Below are 20,851 nucleotides of genomic sequence, written 5' to 3' on the forward strand. Positions count from 1 at the left end.
TTATCGTCTATTTTACTCTAAATGGGACCATAATTTACAAAATGAACATCATGATGTATTGAAGAAGATATGAAACTGACGATTGAGACCATAAACTCATTAGGAAATAGTTTACTGAGGTAATAAATCAAATGAGAGGTAGGGTCATTTTCTCATAGACTTCCATACAATCAGACTTCTTTTTGCAACCAGTGGAGTCACCCCTTGCTGGCCATTAGAAAGAATGCAGGTTTAAGGCATTTCCGCATTGGCTTCACTTTTCAAACCATGGATGTATAAAGAGAACTGGATGCAGCATCAGAAGCAAGGCCCCGTTCATTCCTTTGAAAATTGCTCAGTGGCACATGAAGCCAAAAAAGAGCTAGAGCTATTGCAGTAGTGACTTTTGCCGGCTGGGCCAGTTACTTCCGGTTTAGCTCTCCAGCTAACTTGCATGGGGATAAAACAATTCAATCATGTGGCTCTTCTAGGCTTTCGATATGTGATTGGACCGAATGGATCAAATTGAATGAAAGTGAAAGTGAAATGAAAGTGAGACGAATCATTTCGTGGGGGTTGTGATGCTCAAAAAAAATTATCCTCTGATTTACAGACTTCTCTTTCACAATGTAAGTCTATGGGGAAAAGTCTTTTGGGGCCCAGTAGCATCATATGACATTGTAGTTACACGGTTTAGCTGCTATGTCAAATTGGCTTCACAGCCCAGTGCTGCTCCTGGGGGCTTGGGAGCCACCCGCTAGGTTACAATGCCAGAAGATGTCAATCGAGCTGTCCCAAATGTCTGGGTGCACACCCTTCAAAATATAACCCCCAAACTCTGAAGTGGTTACAATAGATCCAAATTTTTTTCTTTATTTAATCATTGTCACTTTTGCAGTGTAATTAATATGCTTATCATATATTATTTCATGTAAAATTTCAATCTGAATAGTTAAAAGTTCAATACATTATTTCCCTCTGAAATGTAGTGGAGTAGAAGTATACGGTAGCATAAAATGGAAATACTTAAGTAAAGCATGAGTACCTCAAAATTGTACATAAGCACAGTACTTGAGTAAATGTACTTAGTTACATTCCACCACAGACCCAGGCTAGCTCCCTCTGCTTAGTCTCATTGCTAGGCTTACCTGACCATCTCCTGGCTAATATTTAATGGATGCATATGGGAGATGTTCTTTTCATCTAACTCTCAGCAACAAATGTCGATGATGATGATACTGGCATCTATCAAGAGATAGATAGTCGACGAGAGTTGTTCCACAGGGAGAAAGAGAGAAATTATGGTTGCTCTAAAAGCAAACTCGTCCCAACACCAGGAAAACAAAAGAACACATCATGGATTTCATGAAACCAGAACCACACAACCACCATGTCCATATCAATGGAGACAAAATGGAAAATGTCCCCCTTGCAGCAAAGACTTAATTTCCTGAGAAGACAGAAATAAGCATGCCTTCCCCAGAAGCTTCCCGTTAACTCTTATGGGTGTGCCACTAAGTGCTTAACTGTTTCAAAACAATATGGTACTCATATTGCACCAGCTTTGACAGAAGTGAGTGATCAAAACCACTCAACAAATTATTGACTCACTACTTTTAGTAGTGAGTAGAAGACATTAACAGAACTCACTGCGTCTGAAAAACTCTCAAGGGTCCAACTCACTCCAGCAATTGCATGTTTCTTCCTCTGTCCTCTGGCAGAAACCCTCGATTTGAAACAAGCCCTCTCACAGTCCTTGAACGTACATCATTTTTTAGTATTTTTGCATTGAATTCGATTCACGTCTATTTTTACCCAAGCTGGTTGAGATTTCTCCACTTTTATTGTACTTGTACAGCGTCAAATTGTAAATCTTGACTCTAATGACTGAAAAGTTCATAAGAGAGAGCTAGTCTTGTTTTTGAGGACTAAAATGTGCAACAAAAATTGTAATGAATAAAAAATAAATAATTTTGTTTTAGTCTGGTTGTTTTCAATTAATTTTCTACAATTGTAATAACACAAATATAGTATGACACAGTATGATAATACTTTTTAAAAGGTTCCACTTTTCTGACCTTGAAGATAATTATCTGTATATACACAGAATTAAGTATTTGAACTACTACGGCCTGTTTCAGAAAGCGGATTTAGTGAAAACTCTGAGATTGTTCACCCTGAGATAAGGGAAACTCTTTTCAGTTTCAGAAAAAGAGCTAAATTAAGTTTGGGGTCAGTTACCGCAGTAACTGACTCTGTGAAGCTACGTTTCTCTCTGTCTCATTCCTCTTACAGAGCCCGGCACACCGTTTCCTCATTCATTCAGTCCATATCGAAGCGCATTCGTTAGCAGAAGTTCACTATCTGTCAGAATCTAAATCCTGGTTGGATATTAGTTTAGTTACTCAAGGACTTTCCAAAGTTACCGCTTTTATGTGCATCAGAACAGAAGTTTTTTCTTTCACATTCAAATATTCCATAGCTTGAATTCAGCCTCAGCTCAGAATAAAACCTCTGCATGTCCTTCTGTTATAACACTGTGACTGTCAGTTTGTTAGAGCAGCTCCTGACCTGAAATCTTTATTGCACATAATGTGTAATCTCAGTTTAAATTTGCAATATCAGTACGAAGCTTTAGACACATGGGATCAATGAATAGTTATCTCTATCACTCATGATGTGATTGGTCGCACTGATGGAACATTATTCCTATAATATTGGAGATTATATGTTAATATACTGAATGAGCAGGATTGTGGTGCCGCTGCACAATGTAGTTTTAAAGTGAGATTTTGAAATAGGGAGCATAATCTTAATGTATTTTAACAGCATTTCAATGACAATGTTTAAATTTACTACATTTTTGAAGTAGCTGAAATAAAGTCACTGAATGCTGTTGAGCTGAGATACAAATAGATGTCTAAAAATTTAAAATATTCTGTATTTTAACCTCAACGCCTTTTCAAGAACAAATAACCAAACACATTATTACTGGATCAGACTGTGAGTTTACAGACACGTCTTTATGTCTTTGATCTATATATGTTTTAAATCTTTAACTATATTTTTCATCGTCAGTTTCTGCCTCCTGTGTTTTGTCCGTCAGATTAAAGTTGAACAAATATATTTAAAATGTAATGTAGCTGCAGTCTGATACACAGTCAGACTCCACTTTATTATAATTAAGGAAATGTGAGTCTGCTAAATGATGGATTAATGGACAACACTGAATAAAACTTTATTGTGTTAACCTATTGACACTTTTCCCGTTTATCTTTTTTTAAAGATAAATGTGCAGCGTCCGCACACGCATGCATTCATATCTCCACACCCACTGGATTAAATTGGAGACTGCCTTTTATTTACCTGTTGCCACGATGACTCGGAGTATCGAGCTCCGTTAATAATGGCTTTTTGTATTCATCACGCACGCGCTTAACTCAGAGTGAACATGTTGGGCCTTTTCCAAAACTAACTCTACCCACTCCCACTTCGACACAGAATGCACTCTGTTTGTAGTCACAGTCACAGCTGAGTTAAGTTTCCTTCTTTGAGGTGTGGTTTATAAATACAGCGGCAAGATTTGGGACGAACTTCACTCTCTCCGGCGGAAACAGGAACTGTCGTCACTTGTCGTTTGTACAAGTGGAGATGAGCCATTGTTCAGACATGCCATTGAAAAGATCCCGTTTTAAAAAACATTTCTTATGATGCAATTCAAAAATGTTTTCCTTCTAGTTTCATTATTCACATCGAATACCCTAGGTTATATTGTCATTTGCTAAATTTCACATGTAAATGGCAATACAATGGCACAGTAACACTGCAAGCATTACTGAAAGCCTGTTGTGCTTTAATAGAATGTATCTGTGGTAATTACGTTTGTGCACAAACATTAATGAATGTTTTCCCCCCTGAAAGAATAAAGTTTACCTTTTCCTTTATACATTTGTAGTCAGAAGTACAGTTAGTTCACGTTCCTAACTGAGATATAACAACCAGAGGTTGTGAACATCCTTGTCTCTGGAGATATGAAGGATACACAAAGGGACTGTCAAACTTTTTAAGAATTTATTAATGTTCCACTGGAAATAAATTAAACAACTTAGAAGTTCCTGTCCAAACCAGTTTTGTTTAAATAAAAATGACACTAATTTCAAACATATTGGTAGACTTCATCATATATAATACTACATAATATTATAATACCAAATTCACTCCCAAGCCTCTTTGGTTGCATTTCTTTTCTTTTAAACATCTTCTCCTTTTGCATTCTTATGTTTATAAGCTGCTTGAGTTTTTAGCAACAGTCCCTGTAAATATACAACAAAATAATTTAAAATGATTAAACATAGAAAACACAATAAATATATTATATGATATAATTAAAGCCTGGTGGTTAAGAAGTGTCATTTTGTTTACGGTCGCTAAAGAGTTTCAGTTTGTGCTTTTATTCTGAAAAGGTCCTTGGCGGAAGTCCGGTTCTTGTTTTCGCAGTGGAGCAGCACAGCTGTTCTGGGCCGAACAGCCTGAGTTTTTGGTTTCTTACATCGCGCTGGTTTTGTTGTATACATATCAGCCTGACAGCTTGCATTGTCGCTTGTTGCTCCCGGCTCTTTAGCCACATCTTTCAGCCGCGCGCGGTGCTCCTTTGTGGCGGGTGTCTCGTGCAGTGTGTAGGGGTTCACGGGAGGATGGTTTTGTCAACATCACAACAAGTCGCCCTGGCTTTCACAGCGGTGCTTTTTACATTTGTCGTCCTGCCGAGGTTGTTCGGCGTCGGCGGCGGGGCCGGGGCAAAGGAGACGAGGTTTGACCCTCGCTACACCAGAAAAGGTAACTTAGAACATTTAGACCATTGTCGCAGTGGGAAATGACAGAGCCTACTGTGGGCTTGTTCACATATGTGTTATTCTGCCTGAAGCACACTGGACTCATTTCCTCAAATAAAAGCCAGGACAGAAGACTTCATGCACAGAAGGGATTTAAGTTATACTATATCCCATTGTTTGATGTTGCACTGATGTTGCAGCGCAATTAAAGCTGAAAGATCCCCTCTAGACATGTGTTAAGATGTATATAAAATGACTCTACTTTAAATAGCCTAATAATGTGTGTCTGATAGTGTTCCACACAAAAAAAGTTCAGCTGTCTTGTTAAAATCCTTAAAATGATATATGCTCCTCCCAAAAATCCATTTTCAGTGTTTGTGTACTGGAGTCTTCAAGTTTCCAGTGTGGATGAATATTGGACCAGGATTGGTTTCCGAACTAGTTGTGATGTCACAAATCCTGCTTGTAGGCCCGCCCCTTAAAATCATATTTTTATTGAGCACAGAGAAACTTTAAACTTTCAGCAGATGAATGTGAGAACAAAATCTGTACATATATCATTCTGCACAGTGAAGTTCAATCATCCAACTGTAAGAACAAGAAGAAGAACATATTTTTGAGTGGAGGGGAAGTATAAGTCTGCCTATTAAAGGTGCAACCCACTATGAAACAAGTTGCACTTACCAGTAGTTTGTTTCTCATGTATTACATAACACTCAACTCACGGAGTGAAGCATTCATTTCTCTGAACTGTTGTTTCAAAAACCCAGAAAGTGGTTCACTATAACTTAATGCTGCTCTGAAGGTATTTCTACAGTTTTGAAAGACTCTTCAAACCATCTAAATGGATATATATATATATATATATATAGACACACAGTGCTGCTTGAAAGTTTGTGAACCCTTTAGAATTTGCTCTATTTCTGAATAAATATGACCTAAAATGTGATCAGATTTCCATTCAAGTCCTAAAACTAGATAAAGAAACATCAGTTAAACAAATGAGACAAAAATCTTACACTTGTTCATTTAGGCCTATTTATTGAGGAAAATGATCCAATGTTACATATTTGTGAGTGGCAAAAGTATGTGAACCCCAAGGATTATCAATTCATTTGAAGGGGAAATTACAGTCAGTCATTTCAATCAATGGAATGACAATCACGTGTGAGTCTGGGAGGCCGTGCCTTATTTAAAGAGGAGAAATCTTGGTCTTCACTGTCAAAGTCTGAGCTTCACAACACAGGTTTGTGGAAGTGTGTCATGACTCAAACAAAGGAGATTTCTGAGGACCTTAGGGGAAGAGTTGCTGATACTCACTAGGCTGGCAAGGGTTACAAAACCATTTCTAAAGAGTTTGGACTCCACCAGTCGACTGTCACGCAGATCATGTAAAAATCATGTAGAAATGGAGGACATTCAACACCATTGTTACCCTTCCCAGGAGTGGTCGAACAACAAAGACCACATCAAGAGTAGGCATGTAATAGTCTGGGAGGCCACAACGGACCCCAGGGTAACATCTAGGAAACTAAAGGCCTCTCTTGCAGTGGCTACAGTCGATGTTAATGAGTCCACCATTAGGAGAACATTGAACATCAATGGTGTATATGGCAGAGTTGCAAAGAGAAACCCACTGCTCTCCAAAGAGAACATTGCTGCCATCTACGGTTCGCTCAAGACCAAGTGGATAAGCCAGAAGGTGATTAGAACAATGTTCTGTGAATGGATGAGACCAAAATTGAACTTTTTGACTTGAATGAGAAGTGTTATGTTTGGCGAATGCAAACACTGCATTCCAGCATAAGAACCTTAACTCATCTGTGAAACATGGTGTTGGTAGTATCATGGTTTGGGCTGCTTTGCTGCCTCTGAACCAGGACAGCTTGCAATCATTGATGGAGCTATGAGTTCTGAGTCGTGCCAGCTAGTTCTACAGGAAAATGTCAAGGTATATGTCTGTGAACTGAAGTTCAACAGAAAGTGTGTCATGCAGTAAGACAACAACCCTAAACACACAAGTCGTTCTACCAAAGCATGGTTAAAGCAGAAGTAAGATAATGTTTTGGAATGGCTGAGTCAAAGTCCTGACCTTAATCCTAAAGAAATGCTGTGGAAGGACCTGAAGCATGTAGTTCATGTTGAGAAGCCCACCAACATCCCTGAGTTGAGACTGATCTGTAAGGACGAATGGGCTAAAATTCCCTCAAGCCAATGTGCAGGGCTGATAAACAGTTACCAGAAACGTTTGGTTGAAGTTATTGCTGTAAAAGGAAGTCACATCAGTTACTGAAAGCAAGGGCTCACATACTTTTTCCTCCCACAAATATGTAAGATTGGATAATTCTCATTTGTTTAATTGGGTTTTAGGACTTGTGTAAATATGTGATCACGTTTTAGGTCATATTTATGCAGAAATACAGAAAATTCTAAAGGGTTCACAAACTTTCAAGCAGCACTGTGTATAAATATATGTATATTTCGGCTGTGGCTCAGGAGGTAGAGCGGGTCGTCCACTAATCAGAAGATCAGCGGTTTGATTTCCGGCTCCTCCAGTCCGCATGTCGATGTGTCCTTGGGCAAGATACATTACCCCAAATTGCTCCTGATGGCTGTGCCATCAGTGTGTGAATGTGTGTGAATGATTAGATTTCTCTGATGGGCAGGTTGGGACCTTGCATGGTAGCCCCTGTACCTATTCAGTGTATGAATGTGTGTGAATGGGTGAATGTGATTCGTAGTGCTTTGAGTGGTCGGAAGACAAGAAAGGTGCTACAGTACAGTCCATTTACCATTTCACATGACGTTGTCAACGTTTGATCAAAGTCTACCTCAGGGTTAAGAATGGGGATGCACTGATCCACCTCACGTCATGGGATTTGGCAGCACAGAGTAGCAATTTGATACATTGGGGTTAACCATTATGTAAGGAAAGTGTACCTGAACTGTAACTGATGGCAGAAGCACTGAATATTTGTCATCACTGACAAAGAAACTAAGAATTGTGAATTGTTTGTATCTGGTGATACCCAGTCTTAATAAGGTATCAGCACTGATACCAATCAGATATGTTGAAATAGTACATCAAGAGTTATAAGAAATCCTTATACAATATATATTTTGGTACAAATATTCAAGGATAAAAACATTTTCAAGTAGGGCTTAACAATTAATCAAAATTTTATGGAAATTGCAATATGACCTACTGCAATTTTTAAATTGCTGGAAGCGCAGTATTTGTTAATGGTGAAATGTGTGTCAAAATAGCATGTTAAATTAAGTATTCTCATGCTGCAGAGAGGTCCTGGCTACATATCATATTCTACAGACTTAAGAAAACATCTTTGTTCAGCACAGATCCCCACTAAAATCCCACCATAATCATTTTAATGTTTTTCAGTATAGATGAGAACAATGATGTAAAAATGATCATTCCTTCTAATAGCGCAAATCATATCGCAATAGCAATATGTCAAAATAACTGCAGTTAGATATTTTTTCAAAATTGTTCAGCCCTGTTTTCAAGTTACTTTTATTTGTGTATTCCCTCAAATTTGTTGATTTCCACACTGCAGCTCAAGATGGGAACCAGGGTGTTATCACGTGACTAAAGTTCCATACTTAGGCCAGGTTAACTCTATCCACAATTAAGTGAGAGGCAGCTGAAAGATCGAGAAAAAGCTAGTAAGTGGATGTTGAGTTAAGATTATTTGGTCACGCTTAAAATGAATTGTGTAACTGTCATTTCTTAATCCTGGATACCTCAGTCAGGCTAAATTTTTTCACTGTCCTACTTGTCTTTATGATGTTATGTTGACACACATGTTGCAGCGGGTCCGGGCCCGGGCGCAGTGAGAGGCCAGCCCATCAACGTGAACACCCCCGGCTCACCTCAGTCTCCTGAGAACATGCAGCAGATGAAGAAGCTGATGGAGCAAGAGCTAAAGGGTGACAAGTACAAATCCAATAGCAACAAAGGCTACGTGTTCACACTCATGCCCCTCTACGCCATCGGAGTCGGAGTGTTTGCAGCCTACAAGTTTCTGAAGGTAAAGAAAGATGATGCTAAATCATGAGAATGTACTGCTCTGGAAGGCTGCAGCTGCTGCACCACTGCTGTGATCTCTACAAAATTTGATGCATCTTCTTACAACATGTGAAGCACATAATGTTTATATCTGCCTTTTTTCAACTCGCAGATCAAGTCCGCAGATGACCAGGCACAAAAGGACAAATTTACAAAAGGAGCCAAAAAATCTGTGGAGGCCGGTGTGTGTTGCACGCAATGGGATTTCTGTTTGCATTCATGTGTTTTTACTCTAGTTTTATTACGAGTAATTGAGACGCCTGGGGTTTTTTTAATCCTCTTGTGTATATGTGTTTGTTTTTGTGCAGAGAACCAGTTGAATGAACTGGAACAAAGGCTAGCGCAGACAGAAAGGATGCTCAATTCCATCCTCACCCAGCTGGACCCGCTCACTAACTGGTGAGTGATGATTGTTTGCTCTCTTCCTCTCTGCTGTACTCAGGTCTTGATCTCAGTGAGATCATCTGATTAAGTAAAGGTTTTGTACATCACTGTCTCGTGTTATGTTGTGTCACATCTTGTCTACTTTGTTTAAACAGTTGTGGTTCTGAAACAGGATCCCAGTTTGGCTGTACTCAAGCAGTCTGATAGCATAGATAAAGGGCTTCAACAAGTCTTGTTTAGGATCATGTATATTATGTAGCAATGAACTGTTTTTTTTAAAGAACATAATTAATAACTGTCAGAAGTCTTTATTTATATCTGGCATGTGTCATGTCATCTAATGTAGCATACATGGCACAAAATATAAAAGTCATTCATTTATTATTTGAAGTACATAACAGTTTTCTGTTCTCATTTTTCTGCAGCGTGAAGTCGGTGGCACAAGACCAGAAGAATGAGATCATGAGCCAACTCCAGACCATCCGATACCTGATGAAGAAGAGAGGAATGGACTGTCCACCTCTCAACATCAACGGTGAGCATCCGCAGAATGCAAACTGAGTCTCTGTGCAGCGCCATTGTTGCATTTAGTTGTGACAGAAGTAAACCACAATTTGAAATTCAACATGGCCAGCCACGTAAAAACAGAAAATTGTTTTGCATCTAGTTTTATCCTACAAATGTGGTTTAGCTGGTTCATTTGGTTTGCAAAGACTTTCAGTAGTTTCGGATAAAAGGACGTAGGCACAGTCATAACATATGACTCACTCATAGGTGTTGATAGCCAGTAGATAAACTTAGTATGAATTGTTGTGTGTCTTTCAGAGGCATCCTGTGAGCGTAATCTTGATGACCTCATTGAGTCACTCGGGGCCAGCGACACCTATCTGGTGGACACGCAGCCCTCTGCTGGAACAGTGGCAGCTTCTGAAAAAGTCTATCAAAAACCTTTAGAAGCTAAAGATGAAGCTGCAACAGAGGGTGAGGACATGAAGGAGCTAATACCGGAGGAGTCTGATGGGGAAGCAGAGGAAGAAGAAAAAGGGGATGAGGAGGAAATGGAGGAGGTTGACAGAGAAGAGGAGGAAGGATTGGAGGAGTGTGAGCTCATGCCTTCGCTAGAGGATTCTTCCGAGATAAACATTGAGGAGGTCAGAGCGGAGCAGCCTGCGTCTGGCCTCAGGCGACGCAACAGGCCTGAATGAACTTACTGCACTGTACAGAAATCTGAAAAATTATTATGAATATTTATTACCTGAAAGGCTTTCATTCCAAAATGCTACGTAAATCTATCTCCATACTCACGCAGGAGCATCTAATGCATTAATTCATAACAGTAACCTCCATAAAGGTAAACTTTCTAAAAGTAAACACATGGGGCTCTATTTTCTTGATGCTGTCGTGGAGACCAGCACAAACCACCTGCTGTAGGTCATGTGAACAAGGTCAATGAGGACAAACCCGAGTGCAACTGCTGTTTCCGATGACATACTGTAGATGCAGTGTGTGCAGAAGTTGGGTGAACTTAGATGATGTGCCTTTTTAAAACCTGAATTCATGTTTGTTGTGATGACATACAGATGTTAAAAAGTGTTCACTAGGGTCAAAATAATAACAGGAAGTTATTGTCAGTTTTAACATAGAAACCCACAATCCAAATATTTACATAATGGAAACAAATAAATGAATGAAAAAAAAAAATATGGAAAGAAGCCGATCACAACACAAAGCTAACACATCAAAGATTTTCATGCTCGCACCTGTTCCCTGCATCTACATTCATTATGCTACTACACTCATTTGTTCAGGTTTTTTCCTTTAGTTTGTCACCCATCTGTATGATAATGTGATGCGGTCCACACAATAACCGGATGTTTGCTTATAGTCTACTGCATACAGTTCATATAGTTTAAAAGCAGAAAATGACAGATAGTAAGAGTCACCTGTTAATCTCACTAGTCTACAGTCGCTCAGTACAGACTGTTTCAATGACATTCCTGCTGTCAGTTGTGTTGAATTTGTACTGTTGATGTCAATTCATACGATCCCGACAGCATCCTTGTTTTAGTGTTTGTGCTGACATGAAAATAGAGCCCGTAATGTCCTTTACTTTCCTGTTGTCAGTCATTTTATAACTCTAATTATCACCTTTTTAAACTCTCCTGATTTTGGAATGAAATTAATTTATATACTTTTTTGTTGACTGTCATCTCTTTAGGTTTGTACATGCTCCAATGCTTAAGCCAAACATTTAAAGCATCTGTAATCCTGCAGGTTGTCTCAGAGTCAGGGACTAAATCGATGGCTGCTTGCTTGCCTTTACCTTGCCTTCCTCACTGTGGATAACCTGTCAAACACAGGCGCACCTAATAACATTAATCATGGCTGTATTCCATTCAGATGCTCAGTTCAAGGGCCCATACTGGCTCACTGTCATGTCTTACTGGGACATGTAAAGGGAGCAGAGCCGTTGTTAATGGGATTAGTTCCACCTGTGCTTCTCCTGCTATGACAAGTCAAATTGTGTGCTACGACAAAGATCTGTTGATGTGATTATTCCTCTATGATCAATGTCACAGCACACAAGCATGAAGGTTTTTCCGTGTCTAAGGTTGGTCTGGAGAAAATGTGCTTTCATTGTAAATCTGCGCTACACTTCCAGTGACTGAAAGAATCACAGAAACTGATGCTGTCACGATAAAATGAAGTCTAACCATAAATAATTCAACTTTCCTTTTTTATTCTGAATGCATATACAAAATTCTTTTGTATCATAAGGCGACTGACGCTAATGCTGTTGGATGTGATGAGCCTACTTAGATAGCAGAACATTATAATGTACGTTTTAAGTGTGATCCCGGGCTTGTGGTATGTTGTTTATACATGAAAACATAAGTGCATGTTTTTTGTTTTCTATGACTTGTTAGCCTGCACAATGTGACTGCATGATGTTTTCTTTTAATAATTTAATGAGGATAATGATGATCAACCAGAAACACATTTAGTATTTGTTTTTACTGTTTCACTGTTACCAACCCTGATCCAACTCTGCAGAATACGTCATAATATAGCTGCATAATAATACAATTTATTTCACTTATGAGGAATCTGTTATCAGCTTGCCTTATATTTTAATCATTTTTTGAAATTGTGATATGAAATCTTTGTGAGGCCACTGTGAGAAGGCTTTCAGGTTGTTTCCATGTTGTCTCTTGCTGGGTAACATACATCAGACTATTAGGGTGCTTCATATGGAATATTGACCCAATTCTAAATACTGTACAACAAACAGTTTTAGAGTGTGATTTTTAAAGCTAAAGGAATCCTGCTGTAAATTGTATCAGTTTTTTGGTGTAAATGCCACAATAATACCTATGACTACAGCACCTGAGTAACATAAATCTGAGTATGTATGATACATTTCAGATCATATCTCCACGCTTACTACAGATTAGCACTGTACAGTTGAGGATAATATCCTGTCATTTTTTGAACTGAATTTAATATACTTGCTGGAATGGTAATCCAAATGTTGACGTAACACAACGTGCTAAAAGTGTGGTTTAAAAAAAACCTTCTCAAATTCTGAAGACTAATATCTATAATCACAGTAAAACAGGTGGAATTTATCATTTTAGCTTAAATTAGCTGCCCAATTATTCCCACTCATATTATCACCGTTTTGACTCCGTAGTTTTACAACAGAAGAGATTAGATCTATTATATAGATTTACACAACACATTGAAATTATTGCAATGTCTTGGAATTCAAAAATCTTTGCCTTAATTTAATTTGTAAAAGGTTTGTATCCTTTCTTATTTATGCATACTGTTACATTTCTGTGTTGAATGTTGTGGGTTTCATGAGGAAGTTGAGTGAGAAAACTCAACTTGTCTAACTAGAAAATAAAACAATCCAAAAGTGAGATGGCTATTGTACTCAGCTGTATTTTTTTTCTCCAGATTAACTAAGTGGGAGAGAAAGAAACAAACCAATTATAGTGACATAATGTATTATTATGTGTTATTACATGATATTTCAAGGTCCTCAAAAGCCATACAGGTGTTTCCAGTTAGTCTTTGACCTTTGCTCAGGTTAAGATTAGGCAAAGTTCACTAAACTAATATAAGCAGTAGTGGAACAAGTTTTCAGATCCTTAAAGTAGAAGAATTTGGTGGTCAAAGGTCAAACTTAATACCTTTTATTAAATTCTTTCAAAGTCTTCACTACAAATCCTGGACAGGATGTAAACATCCACTTGACTGGTTGGCAGAGGCATACAACTGCAAGGCAGTATTTCTAGTTGGATTATTATTACTGATGCATTAATGTGTATGTAGTATTTTAGTGCAGCAGGTTGAGGTGGAGCTATATTTAACTATTTCATATATTTTTAGATAGTTATCTGTATCAAATATATAACAATGTATCATTTTTCATATCTGGACATATTTTCTATATACATTACAATCTGCAAGGAACTTCAGTTGAAATGTAATGCTTGTGGATTGAATAGTGCTTAAACCTGCAATAACATTTTGGCCACTTGGTGTCAGCAGAAACAATCTGTAAACACTGTATTGACATGTTATCACCTTTTGATTAGTTGATATGGCAAATTTCTTAGCAAATAGTTGCTTTTTTACACACCCAGCAGATATGGATTCATTTGGAGTCATGCTTTTGGCCAGTGTGTGCTGGTCAGGTAGCATACAGTAGGTTTATTAGAGCTTTCTCACTGAAAATAGCTGCCTGCTGTGTCACCTGTTGAGAACAAATGGTGAGACTGAACCAAAAATGTAAAGTTGTAGGCTGAAAAAACCAAAATGAGTTGAAAAATGCTAAAATGCTTCTTAGAGCTGAGGGGAACTGCATAGTCAGGTAATAATTCTCATCAGGTTTATCACCATGAGTGACCCCTTTCGCATACTCATTAGAACCATTGTTAACAAAGAATATTGATTTTAGCAATCTCAAGTACAGTACCTGAGTAAATGTACTGTGAAATATAATGTCTAGCCAATAAGAATGATAAAGATTAAGTTGTCCTGCTGTCACAGATGTACCAAGTGAGTAGGACCTACCAATCAAATCCTGAGAAGAGCTCGTCTACTCAGGGAAAATAATTGAAAACACCTGCCAGAGTGAAACATGGGTATGTAGAGCCTTCAAATAAGATTGCATGTTTGTCATATTGCTTTTTGTAACCGCATGTGGTCAGCAAAAACCATCTTGTGCAAAAACCAGCCTGGTGTGTTTTCTCTCATTCTTTTATCAAAATTTTTATAGATCACTGTCACCATAGTCCATCTGGATACTGTCACACCTCTTGTTTGCATCTGCGGAGTCGGTGTCAGCTACGGTGTGTATGATCCCTGTGGTGGATTCAAACTGAAGGAGTTATTGAAGCTCCCCTTGTATCCTGCAGATGGTGCCACAGGAACACAATTACAACAATGCCTGTACGGTAAGAGAGGTAAAACACTGTACTGGATGGCTGAGGCGTATTATTTATATGATGAAATACTCAGTTTTCCTTTATTTTAGAAATACAGTACATTAAAATAGAAGTTTTTAAAGCTCTTTTACTCATTAATTCCAACAACTCTTAACTATGTTGAAAAGTTCTCCAAAGTGTTGTGGTGAAATAAACCGCCCCCTTTAATCATAACTTATAATTAGACATACAGAGTTTATTAATGACTTCCTCTCTTGCAGCGGAAGAAAAAGATCTGGGATTCATCGCAAATTAGCTTGGCTCTCTCAATTAGGAAAGCAACATTTAATCAGCTCAGTTTTCTTCCACTGGGATTTCCGCCTAATTCCTTCCAAGGGCCCCTGGTTAGCAGGATAATTTGTTTCTTATTGTACTCCATGGTTGTGAATGGAGCTGAGAGTGTTTGCAGCAGAGCCTGGGCAGCAAGAAAAAAAGAAAAAGAAAAGCTAATTCCCTCCACCACTCCCTTCAGGGCTACACTGGACCTCTAATCACATGCAAAGACTGTTATAGCATTTGTTAAGTGTTTTTATGTGTAAGGACCGAAATGTTTAAAGCGCACTCAACAGTGCTTTATATGCTTATTTATTGACATGGTTTACATGATCAATCTGACGACTTGGCAGTAATTGTTAACTGCTGCAATTGCTTTGGTGATAATATTGTACAATGCTTTATTCCCCAAATGTTTACAGCTACTGTATCTTGCCTCCATCAGGACAATATGAAGATAAAGCGTTTGGGAGATGTTGTGCAATTAGTTTGATTTTGATGGTCTTGTATTAAAAGTAACCCTGCTCTGCACCTCACTGTGTGTGCATTCTCAAAATTAGAAACCAGTGATAGACTTATCACCAAGCTGAACAGTGAGCCAGCTCCTACAGAAAAAATATGTCTTTATTGTCCATCCATTATATGACATGCATTAATAAGACTAAGAATCTACAACTATGCTAGCTGTACAGGGGTATAATTTTTACCATTTTCACCATCTCAGTTTAGCATGTTAGCATGCTAACATTTGCTAATTAGCACTAAATACTGAGTACAACTGAGGCTGATTAGGATGTCTTTTTTTTCTTTTTTTATTAGAATTTGATGATAAACATTCTGCTAAAAATGGCATCAGATGAAAAGGCAGAGGATTACTAAAGTTATTACCATTCATCATGAGAGGAACATGAATGTCTGTATCAATAGTTGTGAAGATATTTTACTCAAAACAAAAAATGTCAACCTTATGTTAGGTAGATGGAAAATCATGGGATCACCAGGCATGAGGATTATTCTATGGCAATACATCTAATAATTGTTGAGATATTCAGTCTGAACTAAAGTGGTAAACTGATCGACATTTCCACCCCTAGAGCCACCTTAAATTGAGTATGCATTCCACTGATTGATAGTTGGTGGCGGCTAACCCTAACCCTAAAGAACCGCTGCAATGCAGTAGTAAAAAAGGCAGGTAAGAAGACTTATAGCTAGCAAACATGATGCAAACAATGCAGGCTTCAAAATATTCAAAATATGACCTAGCAGTTCTTTAGTGATGAAGGTAATGCATTTAACACATTGGTTAAGCCTCAATGATACACACTATTTGTTTTGGTGAGAGACAATGAGTACAAACATACATTTGTTTGTTTACAAGAAAACTCCCCAGGGTACCTTAAAATTTCGTAGCAGGATAAAAAAATACAAGGGAATATCACCAATTTTACTCATTTATTTTAGTCCTGATAATGTCATGATAGAATGCATACTTTGCAAACTGGCAGCACAGAGTTTTAAAGGTTTGAGCATTAACCAGACAGGGAGATTATTGGTTGCATTACAGGAAGTGGAGGATCCAGTGTTTTTGGAGCTTGCCCCATACTAACAGTTGGGAAATTTTGGCCTCTACTGCTTTGATTTGTACCATTCTTTTGTCTCTCGAGAGTACCCAACTCCATTGAAGTACAATACTAAAACACTTTAGTGCCTCTTTAAACAAATTAGTAGTTATGTGATGATAAGGTGGGACATCACTTCAGAGCATATAATTGGTGAGAATAAATGGAAAATGTCATCAGAAAGTATCATAACTTCAGTATCATAATTTCAAGTGCTGAGTCTGTTTTTTATTTCTTCTGTATTCCCTCAACTTCAGGGAAACAAAGACAGTCCATGTAGCCCACTGAGCTTCAGTATGGCACCATTCTGCCCTCTTACTGTAAGTAGAAATAAGACCTCAACATGTAAGCATTTCATTTTTTATGATGATATTTAAAGGGACATCTGAAATAGCAAAGTTTTTATTTTAGGTCTCAGACAAAGAGCTGTCCTTTTGCCCCCTGGATGTCTTCAAAGTCACCAGGATTGTGTTGTCAGACCTCTGGGAGGGAGGCAGAGGTATTGTGCTTCATCAGATATAAACCCAGCAGAGAATCTGTGCAGGACGGTACAGAAAGTTCAAACTGAAAGGGCAGAAAACTCTCCCCGCCTCTCCGTCTGACAAGGTCACTGCTCTGGAGTTCTATGAAAGGAATCGAATATATTTCAATCATATTAACAATTAGTCAGTTAATCTCTCTGAAATGCTAACTGTGATACAATTATTTACTCATCGTCTCGATTATATTGACCAAAATTCCTTTTAACAATAGTTCCATAAAAGTCCCATTGCTTTTGCATGTATTGTATCACTTCCACGTCTTGTGGTGAATATGGAGAGTTTCTAATTGGCCAGATTCCAGAAGCTGCACCTCCAGACTTCTGGCAGCTCCAGAGGCTACTTGAAATGGAAACTTCTCAAATACATCCGTACATGTTTGAGCCAAAATCTGATCCGAAATATGAGAGTGGATGGCGCGAACAGCCCACGGAGCAACTTTGCAACAAAGACTGCCAACGGACAGCCATTTGTTGGTATGCATGAACAATCTGATATCATCACAAGGAGGAGGTAGAGGCCCTGGCTTTTGACTTGCAGGGAGCATTTTACATATGTTCACCTCAAGTTTTGGACCTTTGACCATGTTTAACCTCCAACATTATAGCAGTGTAAAAATAACAGAAAATCACAAAAAGCATGATATGTCCTCTATAATAAAGGTTTGAATAATACATTCCCATACTATACCTCCTCACTTTGAACACAGTGGATATAATTGTATCATACCCTGTTCTTGAATTTCTGATTGATGTTATTGTGAATTTGAATTGAAATGAACCAAGTCTGTCTGTCTAGCCACCAACCCCCTCTGGGACTGATTCTGTGGCTCTACTTGGGGAAAATGGACTGGCCAAGGACCTTGGATATCCAATAGACTTTTCTGTTTTTTTACCCTCCAGTTCCCGATAAAGATCAGCAATCTGGCTGCTCTATTTTTAGTGACGATATTACAGGGAGGGAGAAGGGGGAAAGAGAGTCTGGCTCTGGATGCTATTTGTTTCGTCTATCGGTCAGTGCAAGGATAGCTGTTTATAGGCAAGGACCGTCTTTGCCCACTATAATCCCTAATACTTCATCTTCTGTGATGAATGGCCTCATTAGTAAAACATTAAAGGGCCTCAACACCCCAGTTTCAAAATTCACCGGCTGTTTCATTTTAAATTGAAATGGAAAGCAGCAGGTCGTAGAAAATGAGTAATATCACCATAAAAGATGTTTTCCATAGACATCCACGCACTGTGTGACCTAAACTGACCTCTGTTGGGGATGTGTAAGAGTTCCAGTAAGGTCAACTTCATTGTGAAACTACACCGAATAAATGTAATAGAAACGGGGTGGTGTAGTCTCTCAAGGGATGGTGCAGCAGGTCCCTTAGGTGCATGAACAATCATACTTCTACTCCCTTTTTCATACACCACTCTTTCAGTATAAAACCTTAACTGTGGAAGCCCTTTTCTGCCAAGAAAAGAAAAGAAAGTCAGTCAAAATGATAAAATTAGAAATTAGAAATTAGATAGTATAAGTTGATTTTATGAAATGCTTAATTATGAGATACTAAGTCAAACATTTTATTTTAATCAACCTGATTTTGACCCAATATCTCATTAGTCTGACTTAGTTTATCATAAGTTTGAGTTATTATCTCATAATTCTAATTTAGTGTCTCAAAATTTGAATTTAGGCATGATAAAAACTTATACTAACAATTCATGTATTTTTTATTTTTTCTTGGTAAAAATGGGCTTCCATACTGGACTGTAGTGTACTGGCTCCAACATAGATTTTGTTCAGTAGATTTTGTTTGATGTTCCTTGAAGCAACCAGCACCAAGACCATACCACTTGTTGTCTGCCCAGACAATCCAATACACTGTCATGCTCAGCTGTGCACTCTATATGTAGTACTATACTGTACTCTATATTGCAAGGTGATAATGCTCCACACCCACAAACATAATGCCAGAGCATTTAAGCATGCATTCCCTTATGCTTCATTATAGTTGCATTGACCTTGACTATATAGACTCAAACCCTAACTATAACTGTTTGTCAGTCTTGCTGCACTGTCCTGCATATTTGTTTCATCACTAACATATTATTCAATGCCAAATTATCTTCTCACCGCTACTCCTCCCTTCCTTGTAAACTATGATAGCCTGCAACTGACACATTTTCACAACAAAGATAGGATAATTAGGTAATTAGAGCAAATATCAAAGAGAAAAGTCCATTAAAGATTACAGTACAAGATGGACCTGGCAAGTCACTACATCCACAGTCACCATGTTGGCAACATGGGTAAACAGTAGTGATCTCTTACCACTATCAATGGAAATGTCCACTGTAAATGTCACTATAGTTTGTAGCAATTAACAAATAAGCCTATTTAATACAGTTTAGAACATTGAAGAGACATTATTTAGACCAAAGTGTGTCAGCATAGCTCCTATTAAAAGAAAATGGTCACGTAAAAACACACACAAATCACAAAAACAAACAAATTGGAAATTTAAAATCAATTGGAACTGAGGTCATTTTTAAAACAGGCGATTGTTTATTGTTGCTTTCCAATTTTATTCCCTTTCTTTGCTGATTTAATCAAGACGAGTAATGAGTAATTAGGTTACGCCGAGGTTGCAGTTTTACAAAGCAGCCTTACATCAGGGAATAATGATGCATGTAATTATAGGCGAGACACCCGCTGTGTCTCCTCGTTGATTGAGCTGTGCTTAAATTCCCTAAAGATGTCACTCTTTCCCTCTCATACACTGTGGAGACTGTCAGATGATGTGCCTTATGGTAGACAGCTGCTTCTTCTCTGCTCTCATCCACAAGTGCAGAGATTTTTTTTTAGCATCACTGTTGGGAGTGGGACTCCTTGGTTGTGCCAGTGAGGGACACCAACTGATGTAAACTCTCCATGAATAAATTATGTAAGCAGCATTATTCTAAACAAGTAGAGGAGAAAATAAGTCATACTACTGGTAATACAACCACTACTATCTCTACTACTACCTCTGCCTGCCTGTATTACAAGTGCTACTATCACCACAGCCTCAGCCTTTGAGTGACTGTAAATCTGTTTGTGAATAACTAAAACACATTAATTAAAATGATCTTTTACTCACCTTATTTCAATGGCCTGTCTTATAAGAAGGTCCCTTCATAATTCCAGTTTATATTAATGCTTACATTGTGCAAATCATTAAATAAATGTGTGTTTACTGAAACTACCACAAGCTAACTGATACACAACAAACTTGAGGGAGGATGGTATTCCAGCATAGAGGTACTGGTTACTTTCTAGGGCTCAAAATGAGGCTCTCATGTTAGGTCTGCCATGTGCACTGTATGAGTGAAAACTTCAGATCTTAAGTATTTCTCGATAACTTTAAATACTCATGACTGAATAAGCACAATCAAAGTTTTCAGAAAAACATCTTATTATTTATTAGCAGTTATTAAAATTCAGCTAGTCTGCTTCATCAGGACTGTGTGGGTATGGTCTGATGAGATTTGATTGACAGTAACTATAAACAACCCACCAAATGCCATCAGAGTCTGATTCAAATGTTGCTAAATCCTGATTGGTGCACAGATGACAAAGGTCTAAGTGAGTCCCACAGAATCAGAAATCT

At 38.2% G+C, this 20,851-nt stretch overlaps 1 protein-coding gene across 1 annotated transcript; it reads left to right on the top strand.

The window, feature by feature from the left end:
* The first annotated feature begins 4,463 nt into the window (after window positions 1-4,463).
* Window positions 4,464-13,041, top strand: ccdc107 (coiled-coil domain containing 107). Its single transcript, XM_044344043.1, has 6 exons — window positions 4,464-4,815; window positions 8,643-8,860; window positions 9,011-9,080; window positions 9,207-9,297; window positions 9,708-9,817; window positions 10,108-13,041. Exons 1-6 carry the CDS (start codon window positions 4,674-4,676, stop codon window positions 10,485-10,487), a joined length of 1,011 nt encoding a protein of 336 aa, XP_044199978.1. The 5' UTR covers window positions 4,464-4,673; the 3' UTR covers window positions 10,488-13,041.
* Window positions 13,042-20,851: the final 7,810 nt, after the last annotated feature.

Source organism: Thunnus albacares, chromosome 23 (assembly GCF_914725855.1).
Source record: "Thunnus albacares chromosome 23, fThuAlb1.1, whole genome shotgun sequence".
Classification (NCBI taxonomy): Eukaryota; Metazoa; Chordata; class Actinopteri; order Scombriformes; family Scombridae; genus Thunnus; species Thunnus albacares.

Coding starts and splice junctions, on each gene's coding strand:
- ccdc107 (XM_044344043.1), top strand. CDS start 4,674: ATGGTTTTGTCAACATCACAACAAGTCGCCCTGGCTTTCACAGCGGTG. Junction 9,298..9,707: donor CTGGACCCGCTCACTAACTG/GTGAGTGATGAT, acceptor ATTTTTCTGCAG/CGTGAAGTCGGTGGCACAAG. Junction 9,818..10,107: donor TCCACCTCTCAACATCAACG/GTGAGCATCCGC, acceptor TGTGTCTTTCAG/AGGCATCCTGTGAGCGTAAT.